Source organism: Myotis yumanensis, unplaced genomic scaffold, assembly GCF_028538775.1.
Source record: "Myotis yumanensis isolate MYYU_CA2020_CCGP unplaced genomic scaffold, mMyoYum1.0.hap1 SCAF_9, whole genome shotgun sequence".
NCBI lineage: Eukaryota > Metazoa > Chordata > Mammalia > Chiroptera > Vespertilionidae > Myotis > Myotis yumanensis.
In genome coordinates, this window is record NW_027223760.1 from 50,614,205 (window position 1) to 50,635,231 (window position 21,027).

General features: G+C 41.4%; 1 protein-coding gene across 1 annotated transcript; it reads right to left on the reverse strand.

The window, feature by feature from the left end:
* Positions 1-345: 345 nt before the first annotated feature.
* On the reverse strand, positions 346-20,635 carry ASNS (asparagine synthetase (glutamine-hydrolyzing)). Its single transcript, XM_070424315.1, has 12 exons — positions 20,538-20,635; positions 16,745-17,016; positions 10,165-10,402; positions 7,245-7,430; positions 6,889-6,990; positions 6,316-6,443; positions 4,834-4,960; positions 3,662-3,768; positions 3,099-3,199; positions 1,409-1,490; positions 1,170-1,325; positions 346-669 (listed from the first exon to the last, which is right to left on the reverse strand). Exons 2-12 carry the CDS (start codon positions 16,991-16,993, stop codon positions 460-462), a joined length of 1,686 nt encoding a protein of 561 aa, XP_070280416.1. The 5' UTR covers positions 16,994-17,016; positions 20,538-20,635; the 3' UTR covers positions 346-459.
* Positions 20,636-21,027: the final 392 nt, after the last annotated feature.

Below are 21,027 nucleotides of genomic sequence, written 5' to 3' on the forward strand. Positions count from 1 at the left end.
AAGTTGGCTCTCAAAAGAAATTTCAATCGTTGTACTGTTGATATTTGGCTCTGTTGACTAATGAGTTTGCTGACCACTGGCTTAGCCAGTTGTCAGGATGCAGAAAGAACTGAGAGAGGGAAGTCAGAGAGACCACTCTGACCAGGCGAGGACTGGAAGGAGGCCCCGTGGGCAAGAGACAAAGCAACCCTGCCAGGAGGGTGCTTGTGCATTCTCGCAGCAAACACCAGGCTGTCCCCCCCTTTCCTCACCCACTCTCTCCCTTACTGTGACATAGTAAAAGCTACTCAGTTCCTAGTCACCACTAATGAAAGAACAGTATGAATATAAATGACTGTGGCAATGTTTTAGATTTAAGACTTTTATTTTTTTCACCACCTGGGTAGATGAAGCTCAATGCTACCTCTGCAGCCCCCAAGTCCTCTACCCTTCACATTTACTCTATGGCTTAGAAAGTGCCTATGCTTTGGTGTCTGACTTGTAATGGGTCAGAGTGCGTGCAGAAGGGTCGGTGGCGTTAATCCACCTGGGCATCCAGTAATGGGTCAGCCAGTCAGCCCGGCCTGGGTAGTGACGTTCAAAGATTTGACGGTAGTAGTAGCCTTCTTTCGTTTTAGGAGTGTTGAAGGGAAACTTCTGGGCTGCCGCTGCCATCATTGCATCATCAACCTGTAAGAATGAGAGTATAAAACCAGAATGGTTTTTTTTTAAACGGCATAGAAATACATGTATTTAATCTGGTTTCATAAAACCAAAAGAGAAAAGAAAGATATGAACAAACAGGCTTGACTGTAAATTCGGCCGGAGACCTTCTGCATCACCCATCACTTAGAAAGTGTTAAAGACCACAAAATGCAGAGCTGTGGAACTTTTAAAGAACATTCAGATGCATATGTCTAATCTCTGATGGCTCTAAGTGTTTTATTCATTTATGCCTCATAGTGTCTGGTGCCCAGAAGGGGCCCAGAGATGTGTTAAATGAAGGTCAGTGATGATTGGTTAAGACTCTTCTCTCTTAACATGAGATGCTACTTTATAATCCTGCATGCTAGTTAATTCTTAAAAAAGAGGAAATCTCTCCTACAGATACAAAACATTGAAACTAAGCACAAAATAAACTCTATACCCAAATTGTCCTATTCCAGAAAATACTTTAAAAAGCATCATACCTGATGCTCAATATGTTCCTGTAAAATCCTAAACCAGGAATTCTTAACGGAGGTTATGCCATCACTGAAGGCTTCTTTCGGTCGCCAGAGAATCTCTTTTGGTAGCAGATTGGAGTCCTCAAATGTCTCTCTCAGGAGATGCTTTTCTATCCCGTTCTGAAGACAAAAGGAGCATCAGGAAAAGCTACAGATACAACCAACACCAATGGCCAGTTTTTATCCTGAACCGATGCACCTACCTTGGGGATTCTCATATCAGGCGGCAGAGACAAGTAATAGGAACAAAACCGATGGTCCAGGAATGGGACCCTCAATTCCAGGCTTAAAGGGGAAGAGAAGAAATCCAAATCAAGATGGATATTTAGCACCTGTCCATTTAGATCCTGGTTTAGAGTTTCCTAGCAATTCAACCAGCCTCTAAGTATTGTTACGATTATAATGTCATTTTTTTCAATCCTCCTAACTGATAGCCCTGTAAGAACCCATGAATACATATGTATTACCTCATCTAGGGAGTGAAACAGCAGTTTGAGAAGAATTACTTTTACTTTCCCTTTTGGGAACAAGTGAACACATCTCAAAAAGCAGAGAAAGAATCACGAGTGGCGTGGATGATTAAGAACGTCCTTTGCCTTGGCCTTTCAGACTCAAAGATTTTTCTGGGTGAAACCATCTCTTGTCCTATTAAAAGCTGTAATGATAATTCAAAATTTTTTGTCCAACTGATTGAAAATTTACAAAATTCAGTATAAACCAATGTTTCAGTTTCCTCACAGGGGTATCATTTGCATCCTGAATCCTAGTGACTGATTAGGACAAGGGATAGGACCATAACCACAGATTCAGTTCATTGCCACCTCTATAACTTATTACTCTCTAATCTAAGTGTGATTGGTAGAAGCAACAGAAACATTTAATGTTGGTTATTTATCATGTATAGCAAGTATCTTCAACTCTCCAACATGACCAGCTAAAAATGAAACTTTATAACATATACTTTTCTAATCCTCACTCGGGGACATGTTTTTATTGATTTTGGAGAGAGAGGAAGGGGGGGAGAGAGAGACATCGATGTGAGAGAGAATCATCAATCAATTACCTCCCACATGCACCCCAACAGGAGATCGAACCCACAACCTAGGTATGTGTCCTGACCGGGAATCGAACCTGAAACCTTTTGGTGTACAGAATGATGCTCCAACCAACTGAGCCAACCAACCAGGAAAAAGTGAAAACTTTAGCCAACAGAAATGATACCAAAGAAACCTGGTTTTATAATCTTATCAAACCTCTTGCATCTTCTTATCCCTATGCAGGATCACCACAGCATCAAGCAGGCAGGTGCTCAGCACCTGTGACAAGGAGGTGTAGAATTTTTACTTCCCTTCAAGACTTAAAAAAGAGCTGCAACTGCCTTCCCTCGCGGTTGTTCAGATATGAGCGAAATGTTGTTATGCTGTGAAGGTGGAAACTTGGTCTAGAGCAGTGATGGCAAACCTATGACACGCGTGTCAGAGGTGACACACGAACTCATTTTTTTGGTTGATTTTTCTTTGTTAAATGGAATTTAAATATATAAAATAAATATCAAAAATATAAATATTTGTTTTACTATGGTTGCAAATATCAAAAAATTTCTATATGTGACATGGCACCAGAGTTAAGTTAGGGTTTTCAAAATGCTGACACACCAGGCTCAAAAGGTTCGCCATCACTGGTCTAGAACCACCTGTGCAAGTCCTCTCACATTCCCACGGCAGCTCTTTGAATTTAACCTAATTTCTTTGGGGCTAAGAGACAAGCTTCATTTTCTCTATAAAAGTCATACTCGACAACATATAACCAATTGGAAAGAAAAAAAAAGTCGGCCACTGCACTTTCGGTGCTTGAGGTTAATTTTTACCATCGCCTCTCAAAACACTGAGTTACCCGTGGGCAGCAGTGGTTCGATCTGCGCGGAGGACATCGAACAGATAGAGCTCCTTCAGCAGCCTCTCGCTCTCCTCCTGGGCCTGTTCCGGAGAAGGAGCCTAGCGTACCAACAAACAGCTGACAGTCAGAAATACACAGACAGATGTGCTTTGAGCAAATAAAGTTTCTGCTTCTTATTCTTACACATACTCCAACTCTAAAGGTGGGTAAGGCAAAAAGCCACAGAGTTTAGGGAAGGGAGGGATGTATAAAATATGTCTTCCCTCACACCAAAGAACAAATACAATGGGCACACTGTGCAATAATTATAATATCACAGGGGATTAAGGGACCTGATTCCCATGCTTAAAGAATAGAGATTATCAACATTATTAAGACTCCTTTCTCCCTCCAAGAAAACACAAAGCAGACAGTCTCAGATTTCCTCATATACCTCCCAAGGTACTCAGAAGTGTTACTGCTATACTGAAAAAGTGAAATAATTCATACTTCCCCCTTTTTTTCATTTTTCATGCTTTTCTTAATCTAACACCAATATCCTTCCATTTCTGAATGCTTACCTTGTGAAAATATATGTAACCCTGCGTAAGTTCATCTGAGCCTTCTCCAGAGAAGATCACTACGCTATCTGTGTTCTTCCGAATGTACTTGGAAATTAAGTACATACCTTAAAGAAGAGACAGAAATTACTATTAATGTCGACATAACTCTTCACCAAAAATGTCTTTTATTTTTAAATGGTTTTTGGAAACAACTACAAGTTTTGTTCTTAGATTAGACTCATCATTTTTGTATGGTGATACTGGCATGAAACATATGAAATTTTTAAGATATTTGCATCATTGTTCAGTTTAGCAAAATTTTAAAGTGGACATTCTTGGTCTAAAAGCATTAACATTTTAAAACCTATATATGAAATTGTGGAATGGTTTTGGGCTATTGCACTGCAAAAGCACGAGTTTTAGATTAAGTATATAAAAAATAGTAAGAGAGTTAAGGTTTTGGTAGTTTGGTTTTAATTTTTTTTTTTAATACTATCCATCCACCAATTTTCACATATAGTTAAAGATACTACATAAGTTATTAAAAGATGCCCATTGGTTCCTGCTCCACATCCCTGTAAACCAGTATTTGTTCTTAACACTTCCCTAGGCAGACTTTTTAGACATTTTTACTAATTGCTTCCGCCCCAATGAAATATTAACACCAGATATACTATACAGTCCTATCAGATTCTGAGTCTCTTAAAAGAGGCATATCTAAGCCAGTACACATTAGAGGCTCAACATTGGATCAGTCTGATATTGGAATGTATCCACCAGATAAAACTAGTATTGCCTGTTACTGATTGATAAGTTGTATGATGAAATATTTATCAGAATATATCTAAAATGAGTATTTCTTACAGAAAATTAGTTACCACACAGACCTATTTCCCTATATAGCCCAAGAAACATTATACAGAGAAATTGGGGGAAGAGGTTGCAGAACATATAATCTACTTTTTAGAGAAATATCAACAGTGATACTATAAATGTGGAAGTTTAACTACATATTGGTTGTCCCTCTCACTCCAAGAAATTCAGGGAATTCTTAAATGATCTTGTCTTAGATAATTGGTGACTATTTACATTTATTCTGGAGTATGCTTTTTAAACTGTTGCTTGAAATAATATTCTTACAACTTATAGTTTTTCAGAATTAAAAACCTTTTTGATATAAAATACCTTACCCACTGAAGCGCGAACTGTTGTAATGTCATAAGTTTCCAAGGAAAATATAACTTCATCCAGGGCTTGAATACCTTCCTCAGAGTTAAAGAGGACTTCATGGTGTTCACTCCCAATATGATTTGCCACCTGATTATATAAAGAAATACCCACACACTTGTTATTTAAAGAAAAGAACTGCCCTTGGAAATGAAACTTGACTCTTATTTCACAATGTCTTATGAACTAACAATAGTGGAAAACTAGGCAAAATAAGGGGAAATGGTTCAGTAGGCCCCCACAATATGGGGACATGATTCTCCAGGCCACCACATAGAAGTTCCACCTAGTCAAGTTCCCTTGCCTCCCCCCAGTCCCTCCCCTCTACTCAACGACCAAGAGATAGAACTCCCATCAGCCTTTCACTGCAAGACTTCAACCTAACAGTAAGAGGCTTCCATTTAGCATACTACCCCACCGCCGAAACACACATCTACTTTACCTAACCTACCTCATCTCTCTCTAGTCCAGCATGGTCTTGCTCTAACCTTGGCCATCTTTCCACCCTCCTGCAATGCCTCATTTTATACCTGGGATGTTATGCCTAAATGCAATGGCCCCTCCCCTTATTCTATTTTCTTTGGCTATTTTGGATTCTTTCATCATTAATCAACTTGCTTTGGGACTGCTCTCTAGCTCTTTATCATCATTCTATGTCAGTTTTTCCAGATTAGGAATGAGGTCTCCTGCACACTGAATGTGTACTACATCACCTTTTCCCATAGTCCTAAACATACTGCTTCATAAAAACAAACAAAAAACTCAAGCCCTGGCTAGTGTGGCTTAATTGGTTGGGTGTCATATCATGCACCAAAAGATTGCTGGTTTGATTCCCAGTCACGGCAAATGCCCAGATTGCAGGTTCAATCCCCAGTAGGGGGCTTGCAGGAGGCAGCCAATCAATATTCTATTCTCACATCAATGTTCTGTTTCTCTCTCTCTCTCTCTCTCTCTCTCTCTCTCTCCCTCCCTCCCTCCCTCCACTCCTTTCCTCTAAGAATCAATTTTTTTAAATCTTAAAAATTTAAAATAACAGCTAACATTCACCAAGTACTTACTACATGCTAGGCTCTACCCTGTGCACTTTTTGTGAATTATATAATTTTCACCTCAAAACTATTCTATAGCAGATACTATTACTTCCTCATAAGTGAGGAACTGCAAGGTGGAGCTAGGATTTGAAATGAGCCATCAGGCTCCTAAGCCCGAAGGCCTAACCACTCTCGAAATGAGAATGATTACCATAGGGTTTTTGTGAGAACTGCACTGACCACGGTAGATAAAAGTACCTAGAATACAGTGTACAACATAGTTGAAACCGGCATTTCATTACATTTTAACACAGTGCATGTTAAAACAATTACCAGAGTCAATATAGCAGAAGTACTGAATCATCATTACTGGCTTTATTTTCATTCTAGTAACAGGCAGAGATGGTGTCTTACCTTTCTGGCAGCTAGTAAATCAGGACTGTCTTCCATGCCAATTGCGAATGTCTGGAAAGGGTACTGGACTTGGGCTTCCTTTAGCTGCCTCATCAGGGTGGCAGCAACCAAACTGGAATCCAAGCCCCCTACGAGCAAGACGACAGGTGTACTGGTCATGTGCCGTGCACAGACTGGGACAGATGACCTGCGTTCGTATTAAGCACCAAGACTGGAGTTTTATCATTTTAAATCCCCAACTTTTATAAACTGAAAGTCAACTTTAATAAGAGAAAAATCTAACATAGCCAGTGATCATGGTAACGGCATTTGAATGGGTTCAACAATCACTACACACAACTCTAAAAAATGTCTACTCACTCATCCCAACAATAATTATAGTGTAACTTTAACTTGCTAAATTATCATAAATATGAAATGCAGCTTAGAGAAAACTGTTTCATCCTCTAATGGAGAAAAAGATTAAGTCATAAAGGAAATATTTTATGGGCAAAACCTCAGGGATAGCTACAAATCCTTTAACTTAAACAAATACATGATAAATATAACTAGTTGTTTTTTAATGGTCTTCACCTGATAGAAGACAGCCAATCCTTCTGTCTGTCATCAAACGTTTCCTAATGGCATTGTCAAAAAGGATGCGGAGGTTGCTCTTCACTGTTTCTATCTCAAAACCTGTGAACACATAAAGTAGGTGAAACAGCACAGGACACGCTCGGGCTGAGTTACTTGCTGCGAAGAGGGACAGAATCATCGACATCTATCCTGACGGCATTTGCTCAACAGTGGAGTTTGTCAGATCCCACTGTGCCACCTCCAAATTAAATAGGAAACAGATCATCAATAGGAAATCATTCCAATGATGCGTGAGTCTAATTCTTCTTTGGGAGAGAGGTGGGGAATGGGTAGGTGGGCGTTTGCTTTATTACCTGGGGATAGTTTCTCCACGCTATCATAGAGGGCGTGTAGAGGCTCATCTCTGCAGTGATGATATTTGACCATTTCCACCGATGCAACTTTGCCATTTGGCTTTAAATCCAAAACCTCATAGTGTCCTGGGAGAAAAGGCTCCACTTTTAAAAAAGGAGCTGTGGAGTGCTTCAAGTTAACAAGACCTACGAATTCAAAAAGATAAGTTTATTGGAAATAGGACACTTCACAGTAACTTTCATAATCAGTTAATATCCTTTAAATTCCTATTTGTTTTCCCTTTTTAATACAAATGCATATCCACTGCAGAAGCAAAATAAAATGAGTTTTTGGTAAGTCATTCTAAAAGCAATGACAAAGAAAAACTGTTTTAGTACCCTGGCTGAGATCATTTGGTCTGGAAAAGGGCAGTGTTATGAAGGATGCAAAATGTGAGTCAAGAAATTTCAAGGGGTAAATTGAATTTAAGGTTATAATTCTATATCATATCAAGTTATCAGGCCCAAAGGAGACACAGGGGAGGTCTGCTTTTCCCTGTGTTCTCCCTACAGGGGTTTCCTAATAGTGCTTAACAGGTATACTTCTTCTGTGCCATTTGAAATGCCTGAAAATAGACCAACTCAGACATCTCTTAGTACCCACACTGTGACTGGTATTCTAAGGACCCTTTTATTGATCTCATTATCCTTGCTTCAGCCAGTATTAAATCTAGAAAATAAGTGAGAAAGGACTTGAATTAAAGCAAAAAGAGACATGCAGGTAGACCAGATTTTAGGATGCTACCACTGTCTAGGTAAGAGATAAAAGATGAATGTTGCCCTGGCTGGTGGGGCTCAAAGGTTAGAGCATTGGCCCTAAGACCAAAGGGTCTTGGGTTCGATTCCTGGTCAAAGGCACCAGCCCCGGAGGGGGTGCATGCAGGAGGTAACCAATCAATGTGTCTCTCTCATGTTGATGTTTCTATCTCTCTCTCCCCCTCCTTCCACCCTTCCATTCTCTCTAGAAATCAATGGGAAAAAAATATCCTCATTTTTGCATATTGATCATGTATTCTGTAACCTTGATGAACATAATGGAAGGAATATACAAGGTGGGGCAAAAATAAGTTTACAGTTGTTCATATAGAAAATAATATAATAATTAATAAAGAATAATACAAGAATAAACTGTTTCATGTACTCATAACTGCAAACCTACTTTAGCCCCACCCTGTATGGGAACTCTACTTTCTGTTCAATTTTCCTGAAATGTAAAAATGCTCTAAAAAGCAGTCTGTTAATTTTTTAAAATATTAAAAAATCAAATGATCCTCGGCAGGAAAAAAGGATCAAAGAACTAAACAGACATTTCTCTAACGAGGATATACAAATGGCACACAGACAAGAAAAGATGCTTGACATCCCTGTCCACAGGAGAATGCAAATCGAAAGGACAATGAAGTAGTACTTCATACGTAGCAGGATGGCTAGAATCAAAAAGTTAGGGAAAAAGTCTGTGAGGATGTGGAGAAACCGAAACCCTCATATACTGCTGATGGAGATATAAAATGGCACAGCCACTTTGGAAAACAGTCCAGCAATTCCTCCAACAATTAAACACAGAGTTACCACATGACCCAGCAAGCCCACCCCTAGGGATATACCCAAGAGAAATGAAAACACAGGTCCACACAAAAACTTGCACACAAATGTTTATAGTAGCATTATTCAGAATAGCCAAAAGGGAGAAACAACCCACATGTCCACCCACTGACAAATGGATAAACAAAATGTGGTATATCCATGTAACAGAATATCTTTTGGCCATAAAAAGTAAAAGAAAAAAAAAAAAGTAAGTACAATACATGCTATAAGACAGACAAATCTTGAAAACATTATGCAAGTGAAAGAAGCCCATCACAAAAGACCACATGACATGATCCCGTTCATAGGAAATGTCCTGAATAGGAAAATCCAGAGAGGTTCAACAATTGATGGATATAGAGGGATGGGGAGTGACAATTAAAGAGTACAGGGTTTCTATTTTTAGGTGATGAAAATTTTTCTAAAATTCACAGGCATTTTGGTCGCAGATATCTGTGAATATACTAAAAACTGCTGAATTGTATACTTTAAATGTGTGAATTATATTACCAATAAAGCTGTTTTCAGAATGCTAAATAAATATTTGCTATAGCTATGACCTGGTTCCACAGTGCAACAATTGCAGGACCAAACCTAATAATATAATACCAGAGGCCCAGTGCACGCATTCGTGCACCAGTGGGGCCCCTTGGCGTGGCCTGCGGGGATTGGGCCGAAACCAGCAGTCCAATGCCACCTGCTGCTCCTGCTCCTGCCTGCCGTTCCCGCTCATCTTGGCCTCTCTGCGCCTGCCAGGGGCTTGTGCCCAGTCAGTCCCGATCAGGAGAGGCTCGCACCTCTGCAGCTGTGCTCGCCAGCCATGAGCCCTGTGTCTGGCGCAAATCGGTCAGCCGAGCAGCGCTCCTGCTGTGGGAGCCCACTGACCACCAGGGAGCAGCTCCTGCATTGAGCGTCTGCCCCCTGATGGTCAGTGTGTGTCATAGTGACCGGCAGACCAGTCATTCGGTCATTTAGGCTTTTATATATGTAGATAGATGATAGAGGTAAACTTGCCAAGAAATATAGGATCAAACTATATGCAAAGCATATCAGCACAACAAAAATTAAATGAATTTACTATATAGATTTATACTTCAAGGATTATGGAATTTAAGTGCTAAAAGGAGAATCCAACTACTTGGTTTAAAAAACACAAAGCCAGAGGGTCCGTGACTTATTTAGTCAATTGTAAAATTCTGGATTGCCCCCTATGGGAGTTGCAAATATGACCTAGGGGGAAAAAAAACATAAAATCCAGGATAATAATGAAAATCTGTAGAAAAAAACATATCATTACCTTTAGCTTCTGAACACACAGCCAAAAATCCATCTTCTGTCATGGCTCTAAACAATGGTCTGACTCCATAGGTATCTCTGCCCAGGAATACCTTCTTATTCGCTGTATCCAGTAAAATAAACGCAAATACCCCATCCAACAGACTAGCAGTTTGCTCAATTCCTCCTTTGTTATAAAGATGAAGGATTATCTCACCATCCACTTTGGTTTGATATTCAAATGCAAAATGGCGTTGCAGCTTAAGGAAGCAATAGCAAAATTAAAGTGTTAGAATCCTTGCATTCACTAATAATTTTAGTTATTTATTTACTAGAGGCCCAGTGCACGAAATTCATGTGTGGGTATGGTCCTTAGGCCTGGCCTGAGTTCAGGGCCATCTTCCCCGGCTGTCCGCAGCCGGCTCCAGCCCCCGCCGCCACCCACCCCTGTTTCCCATTTGCCATCGGGCGATCAGAGCCTGCTGGCTGAGGAAAAGAATCAAGAGGTGGTCAATGCACCTCATAGTGACTGGTCAAGCAGTCGTTCTGGTCGTTTTGCCGTTAGGGTCAATTTGCATATTACCCTTTTATTATATAGGATTTTTTTCTTTAGTGATTAAGGTTTTACATATGTGTCCTTATCCCCCGTTGCCTCCCCACCCCCCTCTCATGCACTCACCCCCCTGGTGTCTGTGTCCATTGGTTAGGCTTATATGCATGCATACAAGTTCTTTGGTTGATCTCACTAATAATTTTTTATTGCCAAGTTCTTTCAATATTTCTATGCTCAATAATCATTTCATGCACTTGAGTGGTTTAGAAGAATCATGGCATTCTGTGAAAATTTTAGCTGCATTCTCATAAACAGAATGTGAAGATAATGCACCAGAGCAGCAACGCGTGGAGGTATGGAGGGGGTGGGCAAAAGTAGGTTTATCGTTGTTTGTATGGAAAATAATACAATGATTAATACATAATACAAGAACAAACTCTGTTTTGCATACTCACAACTGTAAACCCACTTTTGCCCACCCCTCTAAGTTAAGCAAAAGGGTTGCCCAGTTGTCATGACCCTAAAAGTGTATCTTCTACTATTGTGAAATTTTGATTTCAGAATATAGTACTGACCGAGTTTCTTCTAGGTCAGCCTAAAAGACCCACCTATGAAAATAGAAAGCAGAGAGATCGAAGATGGCGGCGTAGGTAAACACCGGAGACTGCCGCCGTGGACAACCACTTCAAAAATACAACTAAAAGTCGGAGCGGACATCAACCAGAACCACGGGAAGGCTGGCTGAGGAGAGACTCTTCAACTACAAGCAAAAACAACAGCATTCCGACGCTCAGCGGAGGCGCAGTGTGGAAAATTTAAAGGTACGGCGGTGCGGTGGTGAGGGTGCGCGCGCAAAGCGGGCTGGTGGCTGAGGGCGCGGTTGTCGTTTTCAATCAGGAGTGAGTCTCAGACTCTGGGCTACAGATCCGGGCGAGTCTCTAGGGACCCAGACTCAAACGGGAGAAGCGGGACTGTCTGGCTACGGCCCCTCCGAGGTTTGCAGCGATTGCTGGGACAGAGAGGCAGAGCCCCTGGGGACGGACTGAGAGCGGCCATAGCTGCTCCCTCCCCCCACCCTGTTGGGCCCGCCCCGCCCAAACCCTGCGCACAGCCATTTGCCGATCGCCTCAGGCAAGGGCTGGACTAGCGCCTCCCCTGAGGACTGAAGTTTTCCCACAGCTGATTTCCACAGCCAGTCGGCCTGTTGGTCAAATCCCTCTAGTGTTAACTACAACAATTAAGGCTTGGCTAGAACAAGACTGCGCACAGAGACCACAAGGGGGTGCACCAAGAAAGCATAAAAGATGCGGAGACAAAAAAACATGACAGAAATGGAGGATATGGAGCTAAGAATCGCAATTTTGAGGGCTTGCCATAAATTTGTGCAGAGCCTCACGAAAACTAATGAGACCCTCGATGCTACGATAAAGAAATTAGAAAGTAAGCATACACGGACTGAAATAAAGAATATTATACCCAATAGCAGACCAGAGGAGCACAAGAATCAAACCAAAGATTCGACAAAACACACCCAATTGGAAAAGCAAAATGAAAAAAGAATCCGAAAGTGTGAAGATAGTGTAAGGAGCCTCTGGGACAGCTTTAAGCGGACTAATATCAGAGTCATTGGAGTGCCAGAAGATGAGAGACAGCAAGATATTGAAAACCTATTTCAAGAAATAATGGCAGAAAACTTCCCCCACCTGGAGAAAGAAATGGACTTACAGGTCCAAGAAGCGCAGAGAACCCCAAACAAAAGGAATCCAAAGAGGACCACACCAAGACACATCATCATTAAAATGCCAAGAGCAAAAGACAAAGAGAAAATCTTAAAAGCAGCAAGAGAAAGAGGCTCAATTACCTACAAGGGAATACCCATACGACTGTCAGCTGATTTCTCAACAGAAACTTTGCAGGCCAGAAGGGAGTGGCAAGAAATATTCAAAGTGATGAATACCAAGAACCTACAACCAAGATTACTTTATCCAGCAAAGCTATCATTCAGAATTGAAGGTCAGATAAAGAGCTTCACAGATAAGGAAAAACTAAAGGAGTTCATCACCACCAAACCAGTATTATATGAAATGCTGAAAGGTATCCTTTAAGAAGAGGAAGAAGAAGAAAAAGGTAAAGATACAAATTATGAACAACAAATATGCATCTATCAACAAATGAATCTAAGAATCAAGTGAATAAATAACCTGATGTACAGAATGAACTGGTGACTATAATGAATCAGGGACATAGAAAGGGAATGGACTGACTATTCTTGGGGGAAAAGGGGTGTGGGAGATGCGAGAAGTGACTGGACAAAAATCATGCACCTATGGATGAACTCAGTGGGTGGGGAGTGAGGGTGGAGGGTGGGGTGGGAGCTGGAAGGAGGGGAGTTATGGGGGGAAAAAAGAGGAACAAATGTAATAATCTGAACAATAAAGATTAAAAAAAAAAAGACTACAGATCCTAGAAAAAAAAAAAAAGAAAAAAAAAAAAAAAGAAAATAGAAAGCAAAAGCACAAACATATTTGGCACTATTCCCCGGCAAATAAATGATTCCATCACAATAAGAGAGACACGTGGTCTAAAACAAAGCTGCAGGTCCCTGGGGAGGACATCCAGTCCTCCCCTCTGCAGTGGAAGTACAGGGACCTCTCACAGATGGACAAAATGACAGTGGAGCTGATCAGAGCACATGATCCAAAGGAGCAGCAAAGGGACTGTCACTATCACCGCAGAGTCAGGAAGTTTAAGTTATGCTCCCAAACCCCGTGGGGATCTCCATCATCACTGGCAAACTGTACTTAATTCATGATTTCTGGCTGACAAGGGAGAGAAAAAGGTTCCTATAAAATCAGGTGGAAATTCTAGATTAGTTTAAACATTTAAAACACGTTTTTAATTTTCAAAAAGTAAGTCTAGCCTGGCTGGTGTGGCTTAGTGGTTAAGCGTCGACCTGTGAACCAGGTGCACGGTCAGGGCACATGCTCAGGTTGCAGGCTCGATCCCCAGTGTGAAGTGTACAGGAGGTAGTTGATCAATGATTCTCTCTCATCACTGATGTTTCTATCTCTCTCTCCCTTCCTCTCTGAAATCAATAAAAAAATATATATATTTTAAAATGTACATGTTTGTATACATACGGCCTATGAAACATGCTTCATAATTTCACTCACTTTATAAACTTGTGGACCTTCTGTCTCTAAGCCTCACAGAACACAGCCCAAAAATGGGGGTTGGCCGCCTCCAGTGTCTACAAACCCACCTCCTGGTTGCCTCTCCCTGCTCTAAGAGACCATCAGAGATGATCTGTCACTGGCAGGTGAGGTGTGGGATCGGTCTTCTGCTGACCCTTCTGGACTTAAGTACCTGAGGGATAAGTGACCCTAAAGTATCCAAAGATTTTAGCAAGCAGCAGCTTCCCAAACCTTCCCTCCACTACCATGTCATCACCACTCGTGGGCGTAAACTTTGCAGGTAATTTATGGGTTAATGATTCACAGGTACCACCTCCTGCTCTGCTGAGAGCGAAGCTCCCATATCTTGCTACCATCTGGAAATCACAGTGCCGGTGGACTTGGCTGCAAGGCCCTGCCGCTCCCTGCAGGGAGAGGGCTTTCTCTATGCCCCAGCCTTTACTCAGATTCCTCCTCTCCTTGCCTTATTCTCCCCCCACTCCCCATACACCTCAGGCTGCATTTTAGTGGTTGTAGTAAATTTTATTTTCATCAACAACAGGAGGGCTTTGGAGCTTCTGTTGCAGAATACTTTACAAGAGCCTAAAATGTCCATTCTTTAGACAGATTTCTACTCACACTGCATTACCACAGATGACAGATAGAAGCAATGGAACCTCTCTGCTTTTGACAATACAACATACTTTGCTGATTTGCAATAGAAATATTTTAAAAATACTTAACTTTTTATAACTATTAACAAAACACACAAAAGAAGCAATGCTGTTCAAGTAAAGAAGAAATTTCCTGTCTTGTTTAAGGTGAAAGTCAGGCTAATAGAACCATAATACAACCTAGCATTCTTGTGTATTTGGTACTAATCTGGCTTAGTAAGAACGGAGTTTTAACGGCTCCCCTCCTGGACTCCTCTAGCATGAAACTCCATTCTTACCTTCCCTGTTCACATTTTGTCTTCAAACACCTAGTCCTAGACAAATGATGCCTGATGTATATATACTAGGCCCTTAATAAATGTGACAGGCATTTGATGAATAACCATAAAAACTTTTCAAATGAGAAGTCTGTAATGGAGTGTTCCTATAAGCAGACAACAAACAATGGCAAAAGCTACAGTTTAGAGATAAAAACTAAAAGTCCAAAGGGTGGTTAGAATATAAAACCCTACCCATGAATAGGTGTGTATCAAGAAGGCTCAAAAAATACCCAGAGATATGAACCTTGAATGAAATCTGGCTCAAAACCAATAAACAAACTAACAATAAAAAAACCCAGCCATAAATATATTCCTGGGAAACTTGGGGAAATATGAACTAGATATTAGAAGGTATTATGGATTCTTAGTTTTTTGGGTTTTTTTAAATATATTTTATTGATTTTTTACAGAGAGGAAGGGAGAGGGATAGAGAGTTAGAAACACTGATGAGAGAGAAACATCGATCAGCTGCCTCCTGCACACTCCCTACTGGGGATGTGCCCGCAACCCAGGTACATGCCCTTGACCGGAATCGAACCTGGGACCCTTCAGTCCGCAGGCCAACGCTTTTTCCACTGAGCCAAACAGGTTAGGGCTGGATTCCTAGTTTTAATAATAGTATTGGTTTTAGGTTGGAGAATGTCCTTATTCTTAAGAGATATATTCTTACATTTTAGAAGTCATAGTATGTGTAATATACTCTAAATACAACAAAAAGTAAATGTGTATGTGTATAAATATAGAGAAACAGAGATAAAGCAAATATGGCAAAACATTAACAGTTATTCAATTGGCTTTCATTGTTCTGTTCCTTTTAAAATTAAAAGTTGGAAAGAAGGATGACAAAAAACCCTGCAAATTTTAGATTTAAATTTTCTTATGAAACATTAGCCAAATAATTCCACATTGGAAGGTTCTTAGTAAGTTTACTGTAGCTTCCTCAGGTCAGAATTTCCATCCCCTCACCTATTCTCATCCTAAGAGTAAACTTTTTCCAGATTATAAAGCTGTTCCAATTTTAATGCTGCTAAAAGTCCTACTTCTTGCATTTAATTGCATCTGGCCACCTTTCTATCCTTTGTTCTGATTAAGTGGAACAATGCAGTCACAATAAATATCTTAAGGACATTATAGAAAAACTACAAATATGATCACCTCCAAACTATTAAATCTCAAATCTCTGTGCTCTTAGAATGATATTCCAACTCCATACTATACCAAGTCCTACTTGATCTGGTCCTGCCTGCCTTCCCAACCCTAACTTGTTAAAGACAATCTGAGGACTGCTTCCTGCCTCAGGGCTTCTACACCTGCCAGTCCCTCTACAGGAAATGCTCTTCCCAGTGCTGGCTGATGTTTGTCCATTGCCTCTCAGTTCCAGTGTCAATTTCTCAAGAGACCCCCTCTGACTACCCTTCCCAAAACTGGATTTCCCATATCCACCAGCTCCATATTCATGTTATCAGGATGCTGTTATATGTACAATGACTTTTTTTTGTCTGCTCCCTAAATAGAATAAGCTCCTTCACAGTGCAGACCTACCTCTCTTATTTACTACTGAATCCCCAGCACCTAACACCGAGCCTAGCACAGGCTCTAATTAACCTTTAAATTCATGATAGGGGGTGGGGGAAGGACACTAAGAGTTAAAGAACCTGAATTGTAATTCCCATTTTATCTTTTATCTTTTTTTGTGTGACCAAATCATTTCACCCTTGTGCTCATCAGTGCCCTGTCTATATAACTGGAACAAATGAGATCATGAACATGGAAAGTGCTCTGAAAAGTAAAAACCACTTTATAAGATATGTAAAAAGGATTATACCCAATGAGCTCTAAGGCTTAATCACATCAAGATATCTTCTGGTTTCATTTTGTTTACCTTCCGGTGGTTGTAGATTTCTCCGTTGTAACACAGCCACAAATAAGGATATTTCTTTACTCGAATTGGCTGCATTCCAAACAGCTGGTCAACCACCGCCAACCGGTGAAATCCAAAGCAGCAGTTGGTATATCCATTGACATTCTCAAAGCGAAATGCATCCGGACCCCTGTGTGCAATCTTCATCGCACTCAGGCACTGAACAGAAAGGCAGTCATCGCTGCCAAAGAGGGCCCAAATGCCACACATGGTGCAGTGAAGTGATGTGTTCTCTATGGAGGGAAAAGCAGACCCGTCAAATACTCAGTATCTGATCCGAGTTTGTATTAAATCTTGATTCCAAAAACTTGCATAAACCATTTCAAAGACTGAAATATAAACTATCTTATCTACTGCATAGGATGGCAGGCCAACAGGAGTAGAAAATAACTTAATTTACTTACAAGTATTCAGGAAAGATGGATGGCCTTTTTGTCCAGCCAGCTATAGCGGCTTAGCACCCGAAGCCTACATCTCTCTCACCTTGAGATTTGGTTGGCTAGAGCTGGCAGTGTTCAGGCCACATTCTATTCTGCATGCTAGGTTCACTCTCAAAATACAGATGACATGTAGGCTGGCTTCTGCCCAGAGACCCCACCCTACTCTCTCCAGCCCAGAATCTCAAAAGCTCTCAAAAGTCCATGAGACTCTCTAGATTACTACAGTATCCTCAGGGGTCTCCTAGACAATTAAATGTACTCTCTTTACCTGTACTAACCGCACATAGAAGATAGCAGGTAGAATGGAAGATGATACATACTGCTAAAGTGTAATATGAAGATATACAGCTGTTATAAGCGTTTCACAACTTCTAGTTTACCACTAAGTGATTTATTCAAATGTGATAAAAGAAATTATAAAGAGAAAAGGAAAGCAATATTATCTGATACAGATATTCTGGCTTTATAACAGCAACAAAAATTACATTGGCAGAAATACACAATGTTCACCATCAAATTGCCCTAAAGGATGTTCTCAAATATTTTTGTCTCAAAGCTGCTCTGGTCAGTAAAAAAGCAGAGTAGATGGGCCACAGACAGTGATGACATCTCTGAAAAACAGCTGGGTTCATCCTGTAGGCCAATAAGTAAATAGATAATTCCTACAAATGTTAATTATCTGGCAATTTCAAATTTTCAACTGTGAAATAAAGGGCTGTTTTATTTGGATGCTGCCAGCTCAAAACAGTTATTTTATCAAAATAGTAATTTGGAAATAACTGATTTTGGTATTTTTTAAAAATGTAAATTTGCAGCAAATGCCTAGATAATTTGGGACAAAGATCATAAAGAAAAAATATATACTTATGTTATATCAATCATTTTGAGCAATCTTCTGAGGGTATTTCATTTGTATCTAAATGAACCTCAGAGCTTCATTTGGCCTCTTAATGAGACTAGAACAAATTAATTGAATATGGTATTAACACAAGCAACTGGGAAATACAGTATATGTCTTATGCCAGTCCCTTCCACACACTGGGCCAAATACCCAACAATGTGATTTAGTGGGAAAATTCACTGAGATTTAAGTATGACTATTGATAATTCACCTATTTTTGACTCCATACATATATACAATGGAATATTACTAAGCCATAAAAAAGAAAGTTTGTCATCTGCAACAAATTATAAGGACCTTGAGGTTATAATGCTAAGTGAAATAATTCAAAAGAAAATAAATACTATATGATTTAACTTATACATGGAATCTAAAAAATAAAACAAAAACTCATAGATATAGAGAACAACAGATCAGTGATTACCAGAGGAGAAGGGGATCAACTGTGTGGCAATAGATAATAACTAGACTTTTGGTAGTGATCATTTTGTAGTGTACACAGCTATCAAATTACAATGCTGTACAACTGAAACTTAAATTTTACAAAAAGTGAGCTGGAAAAGTGCTCTGAAAATCATGTGAGGTCATTAGCCAATCACTTATTTACCTAGGTCCTACTAATGTTGCTTAGAGAATCCCATTATTAAGCCTGCTAAAGATAAATACTAACCACTAACTTGGAAGGGAAAAAGGGGTAACAAGTTTGTGAAGCACACTTACTTCTCCAGCAGAAAATAAAAGCAGATTAAACCATCACCTATTGTTATTGGAATCAGTCTCATTAGAGGGCAAAGGTCCTAGTGCTGTTACTTACTCTCAGTAATTATCCATATTTCCTCATAAACTTCTAGATCAGTGCTGTCCAACACGAATAGCCACATATGTAACTTTAAATATACTAGTAGCACCATTTAAAAAAGAGAAAATGTGAAGTTAACAATAAATATATTTTATTTAGCACATTTTACCAAAAATAGTATCATTTAAACATTTAATCAGTATTAACAATTATCGAGGAGGCATTTCTCAATTGGGACTAGCACATCTCAACTGGGACTAGCCAGCATTTCAAGTTCTCAATACAGTCACATGTGGCTAGTCCCTGCCGAACTGGATAGTGGTTTTGGTGTGTTACACTCTAATTACCAACTACTTAAACTTCATGTCACTTTATTTTTACATTAAGATCTGAGCAACCAACTCCTGGTCAGGTTCAAGACCAGGAGTTGCTTCTTCTTCTTCTTCTTTTTTTTAATTCTCACCCAAGGATATTTTTCCCATTGATCTTTAGAGCGTGAGAGTGGGAGGGAAGGAGAGATGAGGGGAAGAGAGAGACATACACATGGACTGGTTGCCTCCCGCACTCCCCCTGATCTGGGCCTGGGATCGAACCAGCAACTGAGGTACGTGCCCTTGACCGGCAATTGGACCCTCGACCCTTTGGTCCACATGCGATGCTCTAACCACTGAACAACCGGTCAGGGCAAGACTAAATTGCTTCTAATTAATCTGACTGCAATGCGATTAATCAATGAAAAAAAGAGTTCTCGCCCTGGCTGGTTTGGCTCAGTGGATAGAGTGTCAGCCTGCGGACTGAGGGTCCCACGTTCGATTCTGGTCAAGGGCACCAAAAAAGAAAAAGAGTTCTCGGTGCTTTTAAATTATTATTAGTCAAGCACCCAGAGCAACAGATCCTGAGTCTGTGGGCCACGGGAGGAGAAGAAAAGTGGTCTTTCATTCAAAATAGTAACATTAATATGAAGTTAGTTCAACTGAACAGATAATCCATTGAAAACGAGTAAGCCAGTTCTTTTGCCTTTTTCTGTACCACGCCGCCTGTCGCCCTAAACATTCTCTCTTTCGGTAGGTTGTGTTCAGCAAGTCACCTGGGTCGGGGGGAGGGGGTGTTTAGGTAAAAGAGGCGCAGCCAGAGGTGAGAGGGAAAGTGCAGATCCCGAGGCAGAGACCCACAACCCCGACACCGCCCCCTTCTGGACCAGGACCAGGCAACCAAATCCCCCTGGGACTCAACAGCACCCGGCCACGTGCACCCTCCAGCCGGTGCCCGGGAAGGTCTCAGGACTGCGACAATTTCCACAGGCCTCCACGCAATGTAATAACAAATAATAAAATCCACAGGGGGCAACTTAGGCTGCCGCTGCCTCCCCTCTACGCTCACGGACCCGCCCTCTGCGGACCACGACCGAGGTCTTTCCCCTCCCGGGGCTCCCGGCTGCGCCGCAATAGGCCCCGCCCTCTTCACCCAGCAGGAGCCGCAGCATCCGCTGAGCCCGGAGCCGCATCTGCCCTCCCATCTGCGGCGCCAGGCAGCAGCGCATCCTCCTCCCGCCCCCGGGGCAGCCCCGAGGCTAGCGGGGAGAGGCGCTGCGCTGGGCGCGGGGGCCGGGCTTACCTGGGCGCGAGCGGGGCGGGTGAGCAGGTGGCACGGGGAGCACAGACCTGGGCGGCGGGCAGCAGGCGGGCGGGGCGGCGCGGCCGGCCTCCTTTCACTTTATACCGCCGGCCTCCTGTAATGCGTGCGGGAAGTTTCATCATGCCCGCGGGAGCCAACCAGCGCGCAGGGGCGTGGCCGTGGGAGTGGGCGTGGCGGGCGGGAGGGCGGGACAGGGCGGGGAGCCAGGGGTGCGAGGAGCTGGGAGGAACTCCTTTTTCCAGCTCCTTAATGTGTTACTGCACTTGCTGAAGAATAGCTTCAGAGGTCAGTCCAGGGACCCATTGACACCTGGGGTTACCTTGCCTGCTGTTCTGACAATTAGGGGAACTTTTGCACTGGGTTCTTAGGGAAGGTTATTTTGAGTTGTAATGAGATGGAGAGCATTGTGAAGATGGAAAAAAAATAATTTCCCTTCTAGAGTGCTGTGGCTCTACAGAGTTCTCATCAC